The sequence below is a fragment of the Cydia fagiglandana genome, chromosome 12, assembly GCF_963556715.1.
Source record: "Cydia fagiglandana chromosome 12, ilCydFagi1.1, whole genome shotgun sequence".
NCBI lineage: Eukaryota > Metazoa > Arthropoda > Insecta > Lepidoptera > Tortricidae > Cydia > Cydia fagiglandana.
In genome coordinates this window covers 987,388-1,006,603 of record NC_085943.1, presented here as the reverse complement: position 1 = coordinate 1,006,603, position 19,216 = coordinate 987,388, and the positions used below count along the sequence as shown (strand labels likewise).

The 19,216-nt window shown below is 37.0% G+C and overlaps 1 protein-coding gene and 1 long non-coding RNA gene across 4 annotated transcripts in view; both read right to left on the bottom strand.

Moving 5' to 3' along the window:
* Positions 1-7,911: 7,911 nt before the first annotated feature.
* LOC134669196 (uncharacterized) lies at positions 7,912-9,933 on the bottom strand. The gene is made up of 2 exons (XR_010098869.1): positions 9,323-9,933; positions 7,912-9,132 (listed from the first exon to the last, which is right to left on the bottom strand). It is a non-coding gene; the product is annotated as an uncharacterized LOC134669196 (long non-coding RNA).
* A 74-nt stretch (positions 9,934-10,007) lies between these two features.
* LOC134669418 (sorting nexin-27) overlaps positions 10,008-19,216 on the bottom strand; it is a 32,651-nt gene continuing 23,442 nt past the window's right edge. For all 3 annotated transcript variants that reach the window (XM_063526989.1, XM_063526991.1, XM_063526990.1), the window contains exons 9-11: positions 17,764-17,953; positions 17,053-17,219; positions 10,008-16,401 (exon numbers count right to left, since the gene is read on the bottom strand). In XM_063526989.1, coding sequence (XP_063383059.1) covers positions 16,333-16,401; positions 17,053-17,219; positions 17,764-17,953 — 426 coding nt within the window. In that variant the 3' untranslated portion in view covers positions 10,008-16,332. The remainder of the gene's footprint in view (positions 16,402-17,052; positions 17,220-17,763; positions 17,954-19,216) is intronic.

The window sequence follows — 19,216 nt, the reverse complement described above, 5'->3', positions numbered from 1 at the left end:
AAAGTGTTTCGTTGTCAGCTTGGCTAGGCCGGCTGGTTCGCTTGCTTAGCTACTTTTGCCGACTGTACAATCAGTTGCAAAAAAATGCAAATTTCTTTGTAGGGGCCCTTTATCTCTGCAGCTGAGTGTACATTTGATTGCGTGTATATACTGGCGTGCAGCGGAAAGTAAGTAATCCCTGCTAATAGTGTCTGGGAGGAAGCGCTCGCGTCTGCCGCTCGTCCGCTACTCGCCTTACTCTTAGGCTCCCTACACGCTATAGTCTGTATCTTTAGGTATTTAAAAAAGAGAAAACAAAATCTACCCTCAAATGGCTTCTTAAGATGTAGATGAAAACATTACATGATCAAATAATGTAGGTTAAAGTCGGGTCGTTCAGTGGCCTAAAAAATTTGGTTTTGTATTTGGTTGGTTAATCAATAAATGTTGCAACTACCTGAAAATTTAACATTATTTGTTTACTTTTATATAATACCTAAAGATACAGAGTACAGGATGTAGTGCATAATTGTTTTCCATCGTATTTTCTTGAAAACTGTCATGCTACTTCAGTCACCCTCCGTACTTTTTGTACCGAGACTGACTGAAATAGCAAGACACGTTCGTACATTTCCTTGAAAATACGAAGGAAAAAATGATTATGCACTACATCTATTCTGTACCACCTATTTATCTTGCAATGTGTGTTCGTGTTCGTACTGATACTGACGACGATCGTCAAATATGAGGGACCGACCAGAGGGAGTGTGTTCGTAGGTAGTACTAGGTAGAGTTACTAGCAGTGCTAGCAGGTAATGGCTGGGACTGATTGCCAAAAAATAAGTTAGGTTAAGTTTACGTTTCTTTTTTGCCTAATATATTTATTACGATCTAGTGTACCGTACGTGCAATTTATTTGTGGCCACAAATAATTTTTTTCGAGGTATTTTCTGGTGTTATAAAATCTCTACTTCTCTCTATTTTTGTATTGCTTTTGGTGAGACCACCGTGAACGTAAACCTTCATTTACAGATATCGCTTACCATTTAACCTTTTGTCTGTTGTATGATATAACTAGATCCTAACTGAATTCTAATTCGTCTTTTTGGATATAAATATTTTTCGAGAAAGCTTTTTTCTGCTCTATACGTTAGTTACTTAACCACAGATGAAGAGAATAAAAGAAGGGTTAAAATAGCGTAAGTAAATTAAAATCCTTTTATTTAAATTCATAAATAAACTTTGATTTTGATATTAGTGTATCTCACAACATTTTAAATTCGATTATAAATAAACTGTAAACTGTATGTGTGTGTGTGATTTTGTATGTTTAAATTTATACAATAAACTTTTTTCATTTATTTCTTCACGCAATAAAATATGATCAACTGACAGTAATACCTTGAGAATTAATCTCGTCTGCGATGCACCTAAAGAAAATTGAGTTCATTAAAGAATTAACTGGGAGAACTTGAGATTATCTGCCCTACTCATATCGCAGACATCAATACTAGCTATATTAACCTGCCTGACAATTGATGTTGGCACTTCAATATCAAATATATTACTGGTACTAATATGGTCCACCACCATATTATTAGTGGTGGTTAGGGTCACTGGTGATGGTGGTGGTAGCGAAATAACTTTTAAAAGTAGATACACTTTCTTCACTTTCTTTTGAAAGTGTATTTGTAACTATGTACGGTTTGTTAGTGCACGACACCTTGCACTTTGTGACTATGCGCTGAAACTTGGCACAGTTGATTGTTAGCTGGTCTTCAGCAGATACAGACCGGGAGCCGTCGAGAGCCACCTCTCATTCAGTGAGGGGAGGGGGGAAATACGACGCTACCACTATAATTAAATAGTAGTATAAGAAGTTATTTCGCTTTTACTGATCTGTGACGCGGTGGGCAAAGTTATATTAAAGGGCAAGTTTTATACTTTCAAGGTAGCTGATGGTTTATGTAACGTAGAGCCAAAATTTAGGTACTTATATTCTTATGTCACTTTTGACACTGACGGATCGGTATCGTACCGCTGTGACTATAAGTACCTATTGTTCGAATTGAGCCATTAATTGCATACTTGTATATACTAATTAAGACCACAACTATACGTAAAAACTTTCAACCAAAGATCTTAAACGTATGATGCGTCCTCAAACAATTTCATACCTCTCATTTCAATGATTTGGGCACTGGCACGGCCTTCGCCACACAACCGCCCAAACACTATACACATTGACACCTTTAATTAATCATTAAAAGCCCTATACCCAAGAAAATAAGGTCTTATATTACTCATTTGTAATTTAACCCTCCCAAATATTTCAATGATCAATCATGACATGCATAACCCTTGTAACAAAGATATTTAAGGAGCACTATTGTTCAATTTCATTGCGCTGCTAGATTTAAACTCTGATGGCTCCTCTACACGATGGGCCAACGCCGGCCACTCTAAGGGACGCAGCCATGCGGTAGAATGAGATAATAATGTCACTTGCTTCCTCTAACGCATAATGCGTCCCTTGGAGTGGCCGTCGTTGGCCCATCGTGTAGAGGAGCCTTTAAATATTCACTGATCGTTCGTAAACTCTATTGCAAGGCCATAAGTTCTACTATTGGTTACTTACGCCGTAGACACTACTGCTGACCGAACATAAACCATATTTCCAAGAAAATAAGGTATACAAAAATCAATAGTAATGTTACATTTGAAGGCCTACCGCGAACACCGAAGTTCGCAAATTGCGGGCATATATCTCTGTCACTAATTACGCCCTTGGACTAAAAGATACTATTATTTATTCTGTGGTAAGAGAGATACCTATGCCCGTAATTTGCGAACTTCGGTGTTCGCGGTAGGCCCTCTAAAACAAGATGGCGTCACCGGCACTGAGCGTTCGTTAGCGAGTCGTGATCGGCCGGTTAGCACAAATTGAAGCTTGTTATGGGTCATCATCGGTGGTTAGCTATTGTTGCGAGAAATTGTTTGAGTTTCACATAATCATCATCATCAGGCTATTATAGTGGGCCCGTGAATGTTGAAACGACCAATTTTTCGGTTGTAGTGCATAATTGTTTTCCATCGTATTTTCTCAGAAACGTTCGTATTTGTCATGCTACTCGTACTTCAGTCAACCTCAGTAAGTACTAACGCATAGTAAAAGGCGCGTAAAGAGATACTTAAAGTATGCCTCACACTAGAATCGTTCGGGTCCGGGCCGAGGAGTAGGTACGGTCAGCCAAGAAAGTGGTTTACCACTTTTCGACTCTATTATCTGATTGATAGAGTCGAAAAGTGGTAAACCACTTTCTTGACTGTCTGTACGATATTACGTTTTCTATGGCGGGTGATCACGTGATGCTTTCTTTAGAAAATAAAATGTTGGACCCGGACTGTTCTAGCGTGAGTCATCCTTAACACATTCAGGGTCAGCCGACTGTCGGGTACACTGTTCGTAGCAACTACGCGCTTCATACGGGTAAAACCGTGGCTACGCGCTAGGACAGTGGTTCTTAACCTGGGGGTAATTACCCCCGTGGGGGTAAAACTGGTATTTTACGGGGGTAATAAGCTAACCTAATATAACAATACAACAAACGTACACGTTTTATTTTTTATTACCATTGGGAGGAGGGGTAAAATCAGGTTCCCTAGTTAGTCATAGGGGTGACTGGACTGAAAAGGTTAAGAACCACTGCGCTAGGAGCATAACCCGTAGCACTTAGTGGCAATGAATCTGGCCTAGTGGGTAGAGACCCTGCCTGCGAAGCCGATGGTCCTGGGTTCGAATCCCAGTAAGGGCATTTATTTGTGTGATGAACACTAATATTTGTTCCCGAGTTAATGGGTGTTTTCTATGTATATATGTATAAAATAAATAAATAAATATTGGGGACATCTTACACAGATCAACCTAGCCCCAAACTAAGCAAAGCTTGTACTATGGGTGCTAGGCGACGATATATATACTTATATAGATAAATACATACTTATATACATAGAAAACACCCATGACTCAGGAACAAATATTAGTGTTCATCACACAAATAAATACCCTTACTGGGATTCGAACCCAGGACCATCGGCTTAGCAGGCAGGGTCACTACCCACTAGGCCAGACCGGTCGTCTATGTATTTATCTATATAAGTATGTATATCGTCGCCTAGCACCCATAGTACAGTCATCAGCAATAGTATCTTACACAACTAGGGCCGCAAAAATATATGACGCGCTCTTATTGCGCTCCAAATAAGAACGTGTCACATATTTTTGCGGCCCTAGTAGTCATATGCCTTATGGGAATATAGTTCAGAGCCGGAAACCGCTACCAACTTTTAGTATGTTGTTGGGCATGGCATTGGGTCTCCAAAACTGCCGGGAGACGGCGGCGCCGGCCATCTACTTCAGCGGAATGACGTCATCAAAATGACTCCCGCTTCGTTGCGAATATTGCATACTGCACCCAAACTATGCATAGCACATACACGTGTGGGGTATTAAATGAAAGCCAATTAAATAAACTATATTTTATTTATACAAAGTGTATCAAAATATGCAACAGTTTCAGAGAAATTTACAAAATAATAAAAATTACGTAAAAAAATATTCGATTATTTGGGTTTTACAACCAAACCAAAAGTCGGACGATAAAGCAATGTACTACAACATTAAAGATGACGTCTCAAGCCATACACTGATATCAATAAAATCAAAATTGGACCAAATATGTGGAAATTATGCATCAAAATGTAGATATTTGCCCATACAAATGCATAAAAGTTAAAAAAATCCAAATTGGTCATTTTCAGGATAATCCGCATAAGCTTCTAGTATGTTATTAGCAATATGACCTGGATTCTAAAACTGCCGGGAGACCATCTTTATTGTCCCCCAGTCACGAATTATGACGTCATACAAATAATCACTGCCGAATTTCGTAAAATGTAAATTATAGCTATACTATGAGTCACACATACATGTGTGTTACATGTAATGAAAGGTTATTAAATTTAGTATGATTCACCTAAACATTATTTATAAAAAAAATGTACGGTTTAAGAGCTAGAAACAAAGAAATACCACTTTTTATGGAAAAAGTAGATGTATATCAATTTTATAGCTAAACTAAAATCGTCAATAAAACGTTGCATATAACATTTAAAAAACCAGTTATTCAACTATACATCACAGCTTAAATTTTACATTTTCGATAAAAACTGTGGAAGTTGTGGAAAAAAACTAAAGCGCGCCAACAATTCTACCTTAATGCGCTCATATTATGCAAAGAATAGTTCTATTGATCGAGTATTAAATGAATGAACATTACATAAAATACATGAAAACGACATTTTCGAATGGAACCATAATTAAAAAAATAATAATTTACTTGATAAGTAAGCAAAATACTGTTTCTTTAAGTGCATAATCTCCTCCTTTCAAAGTCGGTTTAAATGTGGTTTTTGTGACCTGGGCTACAAAGACAAATAAATTGACACCTCATTTATCATAATCAGATCAGTTGTTTCATGTAAAAAATACATAATTACATACGTAGACAGCAGTTCCTGCTGTACTCGCGGTAAATATTAATATGAAATAGACTCTTACGCTACATTATGAGAGAAATGTAAAGTTACATGCCAGTAAGTAGGTACATGCCTAATACAAAATGCCTTATCGAGGTAAATGCCATATCAGTTCACTTAATGCGATACATAATTATATATTTAAGCCTCGATTAGCCTTATACATACATACATCACTGGCTCAATGACCCAAAGCAAAGAGGATCTTGGCCACTGACACAAAAGAGCGTCACTCTGCCCTATTCTGCGCCACTTCGCGCCAGTTGGGTATTCTTATAAAAGTGGAATCTTGAGTGGTGCAAGGGTTTCAAGGCTAAGCTGAGAAGGCTGGCAGAATTTTCCCTCTGATCCTCCGAAATACAGGTCACCCCTCTGGTCCTTCGAAGCCTCCATAAGGCATCTTGCTAACTCATCGAGGCGACGCCCGCTAGGCCTGCTAACATCTACGGCCTGAGGGTTTTAACGTTTGATGCCAAGCCACGCCAGGCCATAATAGTAAAGGTCTAATTATTGAATTTTAATTTTTTGTCCGACTACGGCAGAATTTGCTATCTATGCGTGCATGTGAAGGTACCGTTTGCATGAAACTACTGAATTGATTTTGATAAATTAGGTGTCAATTTATTTGTCTTTGTAGCCCAGGTCACAAAAACCACATTTAAACCGACTTTGAAAGGAGGAGATTATGCACTTAAAGAAACAGTATTTTGCTTACTTATCAAGTAAATTATTATTTTTTTAATTATGGTTCCATTCGAAAATGTCGTTTTCATGTATTTTATGTAATGTTCATTCATTTAATACTCGATCAATAGAACTATTCTTTGCATAATATGAGCGCATTAAGGTAGAATTGTTGGCGCGCTTTAGTTTTTTTTCCACAACTTCCACAGTTTTTATCGAAAATGTAAAATTTAAACTGTGATGTATAGCTGAATAACTGGTTTTTTAAATGTTATATGCAACGTTTTATTGACGATTTTAGTTTAGCTATAAAATTGATATACATCTACTTTTTCCATAAAAAGTGGTATTTCTTTGTTTCTAGCTCTTAAACCGTACATTTTTTTTACAAATAATGTTTAGGTGAATCATACTAAATTTAATAACCTTTCATTACATGTAACACACATGTATGTGTGACTCATAGTATAGCTATAATTTACATTTTACGAAATTCGGCAGTGATTATTTGTATGACGTCATAATTCGTGACTGGGGGACAATAAAGATGGTCTCCCGGCAGTTTTAGAATCCAGGTCATATTGCTAATAACATACTAGAATCTTATGCGGATTATCCTGAAAATGACCAATTTGGATTTTTTTTACTTTTATGCATTTGTATGGGCAAATATCTACATTTTGATGCATAATTTCCACATATTTGGTCCAATTTTGATTTTATTGATATCAGTGTATGGCTTGAGACGTCATCTTTAATGTTGTAGTACATTGCTTTATCGTCCGACTTTTGGTTTGGTTGTAAAACCCAAATAATCGAATATTTTTTTACGTAATTTTTATTATTTTGTAAATTTCTCTGAAACTGTTGCATATTTTGATACACTTTGTATAAATAAAATATAGTTTATTTAATTGGCTTTCATTTAATACCCCACACGTGTATGTGCTATGCATAGTTTGGGTGCAGTATGCAATATTCGCAACGAAGCGGGAGTCATTTTGATGACGTCATTCCGCTGAAGTAGATGGCCGGCGCCGCCGTCTCCCGGCAGTTTTGGAGACCCAATGCCATGCCCAACAACATACTAAAAGTTGGTAGCGGTTTCCGGCTCTGAACTATCTCTGCGATCGTTTCCCATAAGGCATGGCACTATAGTTGTGTAAGATACTATTGCTGATGACTGTACAAGCTTTGCTTAGTTTGGGGCTAGGTTGATCTGTGTAAGATGTCCCCAATATTAAAAAAAAATGAATGTGTTAACCTTTCCGACGCAGTGTCAAACACAAAAGCTGTCACACTCAGACGCCACGTCACCGAAGTTTGTGTCAAAACTGATATTGAACTTTATGCAAATGCGCGTAGGTCTATGTTGCTCTGTGGTCTGTGACGGATTAATCCGTATTTGCCGTTGGACCCGCGCAGATATATCTGTCGTTGGCGTCGAAAAGGTTAAATGTGTCGCTTAACTTCAAACTCGGGTAAATCCATTCGACCCTCTCAGCAAATATCGACCCTATTACCTTTTCTTAATACCAAAATCGCATAATCTGACAGATGGATTTACCCGAGTTTGAAGTTAAGCGACTCAAATGTTGTTTTTAGAGGTAAATTAAACCTCGTAAACCCCAAAGAAAATAAAAAACAGTGTTCAATATTACATTTTATTTTAAGCGATACCTATACATACTGATATAAGTTCATTTATTGAAACTGTGACCACACTCACTTATCTATATGTATGTATGAAGTGAAACTATGCTACGTACTGGAATGTATTTCATACAAACTGTAATTTCGAGTAACAGATTAAAAATACATTTGATATAATAGTAACATTGCTATAATTGTTCCTTATAGATAGATAGGTACATAACGAAAACCATGTTGTATGATTATTTTACTTCAGTTATACCAATGCGTCTTCAATTCTTACATTCATTATAAGAAAGCGTTTTTAAATACGTCAAATGTGTCTAAAACATGACTGTATACAGACATTAGACCATACGTATGTGTATAACAAAATGTAATTATTTCATTGAGTATAAAACGTAGAAAATTACCAAGCAATGAAAAATGATTTAACATAAAAAAACAAATGTGGCTTTCCAACACAAAAGGGTCCTTATGCTTCAAGTGCAATAAGGACGTATCCGGGCATTTTCACTTGTGTACTTGTGTAGGTACCATAAACGGCCGGTTAGCAATCGTCACTAAACTGACGGTCAATGCCACATCCCATACTTTTTATCAGGAATGTGACAGTTATAATAGACGATACTGAAATGCGACTTAAGGTGACAGTCCATTTCCAACGACAGCTGCATTACTGTTCATTTTACTATGGAAATTGAAAATGACAGCAACGCGTTCAGTACCGGTAGTGCAGCTGCGGTTAGAAATGGAATGTTACCATTAAGTCGCACCTCAAAGTACAAGTTAAAATGAAAATGCTCATCGATCTGAAATTCCAATAGAAATTCTGATAAAAAGGTCCTTATTGCGGATTAAACATACGGACCCTTTTCTGATGGAAACCCACAAATGAATAACATAAGAAACTCGCGACTATTTTATACAAAAACATGATACACTCGACTACACTATATAGTTTTTAAGAACTAATTTGTCCGTTCAAATGAAGAGATTCATGGCTGACAAGGTCGATATCGGACCAAGCCAACTCTGCATGGTATTTGCGATGAGAAAGTGTGGAAATGTCATCATCAATCGCAAACTTTTATGAAAAGATGACGTTTATTAATGACACTACCTCACTTCGCTCCGTTCAAGTTGGTACAGTCGACGACAAAGATATGTTTACGTTTTACGCCTTATTACAAAGGAGTAAGGTGCAAAATTGTTAACCTTTTCGACGCCGTGTCAAACACAAAAGCTGTCACTCAGACGCCAAGTCACCCAAGTGTCAAAACTGAAATTGAACTTTATGTATATGCACATAGGTGTATGGTCCTCTGTCGTCTGTGACCGATTAATCGGTCTTTGGCTTTGAACCTGTGGTGCGGATATATCGGTCATTGGCGTGCAAAAGGTTAACATATCTTTGACGTCGGCGGTACAAAGATAGCTTAAACGGGCACCGATATTTGCGATATTTTAATATTCTCATTGAATTGATTTTAAAAAGCCTCGAATCCATTCAAACCTTTGAACGATAACATTAAATCTTTAAATAAATTCTTTGAATATGTTTAATTATTGCACGTTTTCGATATATATGTCGCTGCGACCGAAAATGACAGTAAAATAAAATAAAACATCAAAACAGAAATAATAGCAGTTATACTTATAGCAGCCATAGAAACATAATAAACTAATCGGCACACATAAGTAAAGTGCATTCGGGTAATTGCGAATACTGAAGATTGTCAGGTAATTCGGAAAATGGACTATTTAATGGAGTTAAGGGAGTTTTCGTAATTACCCAAATACACCTTAGTTCGCATAATTTATTTTAACAGTTCACTGTAAAAATTAAGTTGCTATTAATTAATTGTATTGCATTTAATTAATTGTATTCGTTCCTTGCGAGACAGTAGATCGCTAATCGCTTTCTCGACGCCGCTCTGACAGCTGCCTAACTGGCGATGGTTTCATAAAAACATCTTAACGGGCCCACTGATTAACAGTCCGCCGGACGGTATCGGCCTGTCAGTTGTGCGGAACTGTCAAAATTTTGTTCTAACTGACAGGCCGATACCGTCCGGCGGACTGTTAATCAGTGGGCCCCTTTAAAAACAAGCTTTATCTAACAATACGTTACGGCATCAAGCCTAATTTAATTTATTTATTCTCCATTAACTTCTAACAATTAATTTAACTTGACTAAGTACTTGACACCTTGACATGTTCATGAGAGGCTTTAATATATTTGTTAACCCATACATGCCCAGTGGGTTATATTTTATACATTAAAAAACTCATATTCAAATCCAAAGTAAATACTATTTCTAGGCATTTATGGGTGAATAAAAACATAAATTACGACTAAATACGACAGTGTAGGTAAATAAAAATACAATTAAAATTATGATACTAATTTGTAACACAAAAACAATCACATGAACAGTACTTCATTTTGTGTTAAATTTTTATGGAACTACATATCATTGTGGCTTTCCATCAGAGAAGGGTCCTTGTTATTCATGTGCATAAGGAAATTCCCATAAGAAAAGGTTTACTGCACATGGAATGGAGCATAAAGGAAATTTTCTGTTAGAAAAGTTTATCTTAAGCACGTGAAGCATAAGGAACCTATTCTGATGGAAAGCCACATTTGACAGAAACGGATTTACTAAACATTTAATAAAAGAGGGAATGCTACAAGCACAGTTTTAATTTTATCACACGATGTTCCAGATATGGAACAAACGTCGCAAAAGTAGATAAAAACATCACAAATAAGGTTAAAATATACATATTTGTGACCAAAAGGAATCGAATTATAAATGTACCCATAACAGGCTTACATTTCTTCTATTTTTGTTCCTAAGCAATGGCACGTGCTATAAACCAAGTTCCATATTTTAAATGTTCCAAATATGGGACATTCAAATAAACGTAAATAAATTGGGATATATACTCAAGCTACCACATACACAAATTCTACTTACATTTTACTTTGACCAACTTTAGGACCATATTGATGAATTAATTAGTAAGAGAGGCTTCATTTTATTGTATAGGAGTAGGAAAAAACTTATATACACAATAGCACGGATTTTAAGTATAGATATAAAATGTAACGTCCCATGGGTAAAGGTACCTTATGGCGGTTGGCGCTTACGCTATTATTAACGCCGCTCCAATATTATTGCGGTGCTATGCGACATAAGCGCCAGCCGCCATAACCACTAGCCGCCCAGAGGTCTATAAAAAGGCCTGATATTACATTCTAATTTGAATCTTAATTTTCACAAATCAAAGTTGCAATTGGCTTGGCAAGTTGTGATGTCTGGGCGGCTATAGGATAAAGTACCTATTCTCGTGGAACGTCACAAATTTACTTGGATAACTCACTCAAAACACACCACTACCAGTTTTGTAAAGCTACACTGTATATGTATACTTATTAAAACAATTATATATCTCAAATCTCAATAACATTGAGACAAATACTGTAATCCATATCACATATATAAATATAACTTAAATAACATTAAACCGTTACAAAATATCTACACATTTAGCTAGTGAAGCGATTTTTAAACATATGTGACGTCCCACGGATAAAGGTACCTTAGAGCGGTTGGCGCTTACGCTATTATTAACGCCGCTCCAATACCATTGCGGTGCTATATGATGTAAGCGCCAGCCACCATAAGGTACTTTTTCCCGTGGAACGTCACATATTTAGATTTATCAAATTTAACAGCAAATTATATGAATATAATTCACTTATTTTCACTTTAAAAGCAATACACAGATGACACGGAACACGCTAACCTTTAATATTTACAGAAAATATATAAAAAATATTGACTTCGCATAACAAGGATATGTATGGAAAATAGTTTAAAGTACATTTTCATGGATCAACCATTAGATACCGTCGTAAAGGGTTAAAATAGCATGCAAATAAGAACGTAATGCAAATATGCTTCTAATTCCTTGAACGTATGTAAAGTAGCAGAAAATACTAAGCGGGAGAGACGTTCAAAATGAACTAAACACAAAATAATTAAAATATCAAATTATTAATTCGCTGTCGCGAGTTCGAGTCTCGCCCGAGGCATTTTGTCGTATCGTTTGCAGACGTTTCTGCTTAGTACGCAATTCATTCTGAAAATTATATTTAAACGAATATGAGTGTGTGTAAGTCATTTTGAACATCAAGGCCGCATAGCTACTTTCCCATATTATGACTGACTTAGTATTTAATCTAAAAAGGGAATGATTTAAGATAATTTTATATGAAATGAGTTCAGTCGATCTATTAAGAGAGTTCTATAAAGAGAGCCATTTAATAAAATTTTATACACGGTGTAACATGAGGAAACCGAATAATTTTAACCACGCATTTCTGAGGTCAAAAGAAGTAAAAAATGTAATATGTACATAAAAATAAATGTTATTGGTAAACTTGTCACTTAAAATTGTTTTCTACATTTTTTTTTCGTAGCACCTACTTTTTGCAAAGTGTTACTTGTCACATTTTGACATCTATCAATAAGGATATTTAGACTACGTCCCATAGCAGCAACATCACCATCAAAAAGGCCTTTTACACTATGTAACAATAAAAATTCGTTTTTTTTTTTAATTAATAATATCTCTGAAACTAGGCGAATTTCAAAAAAGTTTATACGACAGTTTTGTCTCTAAATATGATCAGGAATACGCTGTTAAAATTATTCGGTTTACTCATGTTACACCGTGTATATTTATAGGAATATTATGATGATGGCAGTTAAGACCAATGAGTTTACATACGACTTATATTTTTTTTTTTATTCAATTACTTAATTTTTTAAATGCATTGCACCTTCCTACACACAAATTCTCCATGATTTATTCAATATAATTGTACAAGTATAGTATAAATTAAGTTAAGGTTGGTAAGTACAAAATTACCTAAATTAAAATTAGGGTATAAAAATTGAGACATAATAGATTAATAGCAACCTAGGCTCGAAGTTGCTTAAAAACTACAGGATAGGAAATACGGGGCCTAATATAAAAGTCACACAGAGAGACACTTCGACGACCATTTTGTATTGACCAACGAATCACTTTTAATAGGGATTATTACGCAAAACTCTACGTAGGGGGCGCCACTAGCACAAACACTAAATAAACAGCCTTGATGCATTAATGTCATATTTCATCATCATCATCATCTCAGCTATAAGACGTCCACTGCTGGACATAGGCCTCCCCCTTGGACCTCCATTCGTGCCGGTTGGAAGCGACCCGCATCCGGCGTCTTTCGGCGACCTTAACAAGACCTTTATTCCTAACAAATAATCTGTGAAAACTTGTCAAAAACTGTTTGACGGCATTGTATAGGTATTATAATTATAATGTACATTTGGCAATTATAATGTACATGTAGTGACAAAAATTGAGAAAGGTATGTTGAGATGGTTTGGACATGTGGAAAGAATGAGTGAAAGAAGGCTGACAAAGAAAATAAATGTTTTCATTCATTCATTCAAAGAGAGTGTATGAAGGAGAAGTGGAAGTGGGAGCTGGAAGGGGTAGACCTCGGCGGACTTTCTCTGATCAGATCGGGGAAATCCTGAAGAAAGGCCAGGTCAAGGGCACCCTAAACCGGCGAGCGTGTATGAGGAATGTTATGAATGTGAAGGAAGCGAAAGAGGTATGTATAGGGATCGTAGCAAGTGGAAATCCGTGGTCTCTGCCTACCCCTCCGGGAAATAGGCATGATTATATGCATACCCCGGCCGGCGAGAGCAAAAATGCGTCTGCTCCTAGTGCTTAATTAAATATCGACTATTCTATCGACATATAGATGTCGATAGAATAGTCGACTTTTAATTAAGCACAATTTTTTTTTAAACTGAGCCATTAGTATTTGTTATTTATTTCAACTTGATACCTCCACGCGTTTCTAAGAATAACCAACTATCAACATAAAATTATTATTATTATAAAGTTATTCACAATAAGTATCAGAATGTGTTGAAGAAGAACGTTGGCATTTTAACTTTAAACAATTTAAATAAATTGATATCTGGCAGAGAAGTGGAACTACCTAATACAGAACAAATTCATAATCACTATGAATTATTTCGTTTTGCTCCGATTACTACAGTAGATTTAGAACGGTCCTTTAGTTGGATGAAATGGATTTTATCGGCAAGGCGAAGGAGTTTAAAATCAGAAAATTTAGAAAAAATGCTAATTGTATATTACGAAAATTACATAAAATACTGAATAAATACAAACACTTGGTTTTAATTTTGTTTACAACAATAATTAATACTTCTGCATATCATAACGGTGGTCCAGTACATCGTGTTGTTTTTATCGACATCGACCAAAGTGTGTGTCCTCGCACTATTAAGCTGTCAACGCATTTTTGCTCTCGCCGGCCGGGGTATGATTATATGTATATATGTATGTATGTATGTATGTATGTATGTATGTATGTATGTATGTATGTATGTATGTATGTATATACATTTGGCAGAACATTGCAGTAATACTCCCTATTGTCATTTCAATACAATGTCAGGCGTGGCTCACTCCGCGATTTCGTCGCGTCCCAACAATAGCTACAAGTACATCCGTCCCACACCAATTTTGGTGGCTAGCCATACTGCCGTATTCGAACTTCAAGATATTCACAAGAGACGACACGTACTAGATCCATCCATCCAATACGCTATAGTTTAGATATCAACTAGTTCTCTTTTGCAGCGCAATTCGGGCAATTGCAATGTCACTTTTACGTTAGATAGAGTAAGATATCTATTAGATGTGAATTGGATCTCTAAGTCATATCCTGTGGAAATCGTTCAAGAGTATCTCCAGAATCGCACAAATGTCAAATTTGACAGGTTAGATCTTAAACATATCGTTATCGTATCTTGCTGATGTCTAATAGATGTCTATTTCAAAATCCTAATCGGGGTCATAGGCCGCGCGTGGCGCTTTCGCTACCTTGCGGTCATATCTGTCCTAATCGTAACAGACGCGTTTTGTTAGAGTTTCTTGAAAATTGTATTGAAATGAGTTTCCAAGTCGTTAAGGGGCCTATTTAATTTAATTGTCGATTTCTTTTCGACAGATTTTGGTAAAATTTTGTAAGTTCCTTCCATTATGGATGGAAGATTTTTTAGGACATACGATGAAATTGCGCTTATAATGTATCTGTGCATTATAATAGGGAACTCTATCTATCCACAAAATTTTATCATAATCTTACGAAAAAAACGGCAATAGATGATATAAAGATCAGTTAAATGTGTCCAACTGTACTTACTAATTCTCATATAGTTCATAGAATACCTTACATAAACATATATGGTACCATCACTAAAATAACAAATTCATATAGTCGCACCAATAAAAGTCTGCAGCGGATTTGATAGCCCACGCAGCGTAAGTGTTATTTATACGTCATAATTTCATAGAAGTTTGACGTTTAAAGTGACACTTGCACTGCGTGGGCTATCAAAATCGCTGCAGACTTTTTACGGTCTGACTATATTGATCAAAGACCTGTATTTAATAGTAATGGTACCATATATAAAGAAATACTTAACGCTTCGAGTAATTTGCATAGTGTAACATTACCTAAATATTTTAACTATCAAGATAAATAAACGTATTATATTAACATTAGTATATTTTATAATAATGATAAGAATAACGTTCTACGATTCGCGTTCTGGTAGTTTTTTTGTACTGGCAACATTGATTACATTTTCACTATTTGTCCCAAATTTTCAATACGGCCTAATTTGCTAGGTTTCTTCAGAAATGTTGCATGGATGGATTCTGAATGGATTGGATGTTGCCAGTGTTTTCTGGATTCTGTGGATTCTAATGTTGCCAGTATTTTCTACTAATTCGGAAGCATAGAAAAGACATCCTCCAGACTGAGCATGGTCGCGCTACCCCCTCAGCCATAAACATACGGTAGTTTTACTCCATTTTCGATCAAGTGTCTTTGTGTGACGCCCGTGTCTTGCAACGGACCAATCACGGCACGGGACTCACTCACCTATATTTTTGGCAGCATCGATTTTATGACATAATTGCTCTAAGCTTCGTCTAGAGGATGTCTTGTCTGTGTTCGGAAATTATTTACAACATAATACTCTCTTGTTCCTCTCGTCTTTGCCCCATTTTGTATATCCAGGTTTAATTTATTTTGAGTTGGCGATGTTGCCAGTAATGTTTTCTACCAATTTAGGAGTTTTGATGGCGTAATACGGTCTTACTAGCTAAGCTCGCGCACCGAGAGTTCCTTAGTCTCCAGTTGTGTTGGTAATGTTGCCAGTAGTTTCCTACCAATTTGGGAGTTTTGATGGCGTAATACGGTCTTACTAGCTATGCTCGCGCTCTGAGGGTTCCTTAGTCGCCTGTGTCGACCCAGCTCATCTCCTCGGCTATTCTGTCCAAGCAATTGCACAGGAACTGGTACTGTGAACAAAATATAGTTTCGTTTTTCTATTTAATAAAAAAAAATATTTTCCTAAATATGGAATAGAAATAAAAAAATCTTAATTCTTTTTGTTTCTGTATTCATGTAAATGTAAGTTTCTTGTTGGCTTTTGAAAGCCAATCGACTATTAGTTTAGTATCTTCTTCTTCTTCCTCGCGTTATCCCGGAATTTTTGCCACGGCTCACATAGGAGCCTGGGGTCCGCTTGACAACTAATCCCATGATTTGACGTAGGCACTAGTTCTTAAGAAAGCGACTGCCATCTGACCTTCAAATTCAGAGGGGAAACTAGGCCTTATTGGGATTAGTCCGGTCTCCTCACAAATCTCACGATGTTTTCCTTTACCGAAAAGCGACTAGTAAATATCAAATGATATTTCGTACATAAGTTCCGAAAAACTCATTGGTATGAGACGGGGTTTGAACCCGCGACCTCCGGATTAGGACAAACGTTGTTAAGGATTCAGAATGACACCCGATTTCGATGAAATTTGGTATGGCGGTTTTCGGGGCCGAAAAATCGATCTAGCTGGGTCTTATGTCTAGGAAAACGCGCATTTTTGAGTTTTTATATATTTTCCGAGCAAAGTTCGGTCTCCCAGATATTATGTAGTAATATAGAAACTTACGTATGGCGTAAATAGAGCGATAGTCCTCGTATGATCGTGTGTGGAATAGGTAATTCTAGCTGCGGCCGCGTCATCGTCGGCTCGCCACTCCCTCACGGATCTCCACGGCACCTCGGCGGTCTGCGCGTTGCCTTCCGTGCACGCTGTGAGCTTTAATCCATTCCAGCCTGGAAGAAATAAATCAATTTAAATTTTTGAGGCGGTTTTAAGTTTAACGTAGAGTTAGACCAAGGAAAGTCTGCATCGATTTTAATAGCATATGCAGTGCAAGTGTTATGGTGAATACAGGGACAAACCGGGCGTGTACTAAACTACCAGAGCACACGCCTGGGTGACCACTTAGAGTAAATACGCTCTATGTGTATAGTATTGTATAGTGATCATATACTAGGAATCCTCTAGATCGAGTTTAGAGCAATTATTTCATGCAACCGATGATGCCAAAAATGCGGGGGTGCGCGGGACGAGGTGAGCGAAGTCCTGTGCCGTGATTGGTCCGTTCAAAGACACGAGCGTCACACAAAGACACTTTCGAGTCGAACATGGAGTAAAATTACCGTATGCGTGGCAGAGGCGGTAGCGCGACTATGCTCATTTTTGTCTGTGATAGTGATAAACGTCAAATGTGTGATATTTTCATACGTCACGTCAATCTCAGTCAAAAGTTATCTTAGACGGAATCTTATAGCTATAAAATCTTATATCACATACCGACGGTGACGTTAAGTGTGGGAGTGAGACAGGCGTCGGTGCGTAGAGGAGGGAAGGCGACGTCGCCGTAGCCGGGCAGCGTGCGAGCGAGCGCGAGATAGTCGGCGGCGCGGCGCACGTCCTGCAGCGCCTTCAGCTGGTAGAGACGCGCACCTGCGACGCACACGCCGCGGTTCACGTCTTCCACGGCCTGGAAATTATATTAAATCCATACTAGTATTATGAATAATAATTATAAGAGTGGAAAAATTACCAGATCACCACCACTCACCAAATGCCGTGAGTTCAAGTCTCACCCGAGACAGTAATTTTTCCACTTTTAAATTTATTCTAAGCTTATTAGTTTCATTCGCAGACGTTTCTGCTTATTAAAAAATTTAATTAATATTATAAATACGAAACTGTGTCTGATTATTTTATCACCCCTTCAAGCTTAAAAGCGGTCGGCAACCTTTTAGCAGCCAAGGGCAACATAGTAGTTAACGGAGGTGACGCGGGCCGTACTTTGTTAATATTTATGACTTTATGAGACATTGTCGTTTGTCACTATTACATATAAAATAGCCAAGGCGGCTCTCGGGTCGCAAGTGACAGGTTCACGAGCCGCATGCGGCCCGCAGGCCGCAGGTTGCCGACCGCTGATCTAGATGAAACTTAGCATATAAATAGTTTGAAGCCCGAGAAAGGACATAGGATAGTTTTATCATCATCATCGTCCCACGCTGACAAATACGCGGGCAAAAACTAGTTATAAATATATAAAGTAGGACAATTTTACACATATCGACCTGATCCCTCTGTAAGCTCAGTAAGACTGCGTTTCCACCAAAGATATTCGAGAATGTAGCGTAGCGAGAGATGTGTTTAACCCTTCTTTGCATGGTGATGGAAATTTCCATCATAACATTGTCCTATGAAATAAAGGTGCTTTCGGAGATGATTGATATTTATTTTTAACATTGTCAACTTTCAACACTAATCCATTTTCTGATTTTTGACATAAATTTACGCAGTATTTAAATTTATAGAAAATACATTTGTTTAAAGACGAAATTTCGGAATACTTGGAAAAACCTGGAAGTTGATGATTTTTAGTATGTGATTTTGAGCAGATTTTTCAGGGTTTGTAATTATTTTATATTTACAAACTATATCATAGGAATATCACAAATAGTGTACCTTTCTGATGGTAGTAAAATTTTTCTGATACCCCTTACTAATAGTTATATATTTACAAAAATATGATTTAGCCTATGCAACTTCTGACACTGATTTCGCAGTGAAAATCGATGGTAATTTTTTTTACTATTTTTCCCAGAATCAGTACTCAATTACGTGACACATATATTAATTACGGGCAAAAATAAAAAACCGTGCAAAGAAGGGTTAAACTACAGTGGAACCTGGATAATTGCAATCTCAAGGGACCGGCCATTTTTTGTCAATTAACCAG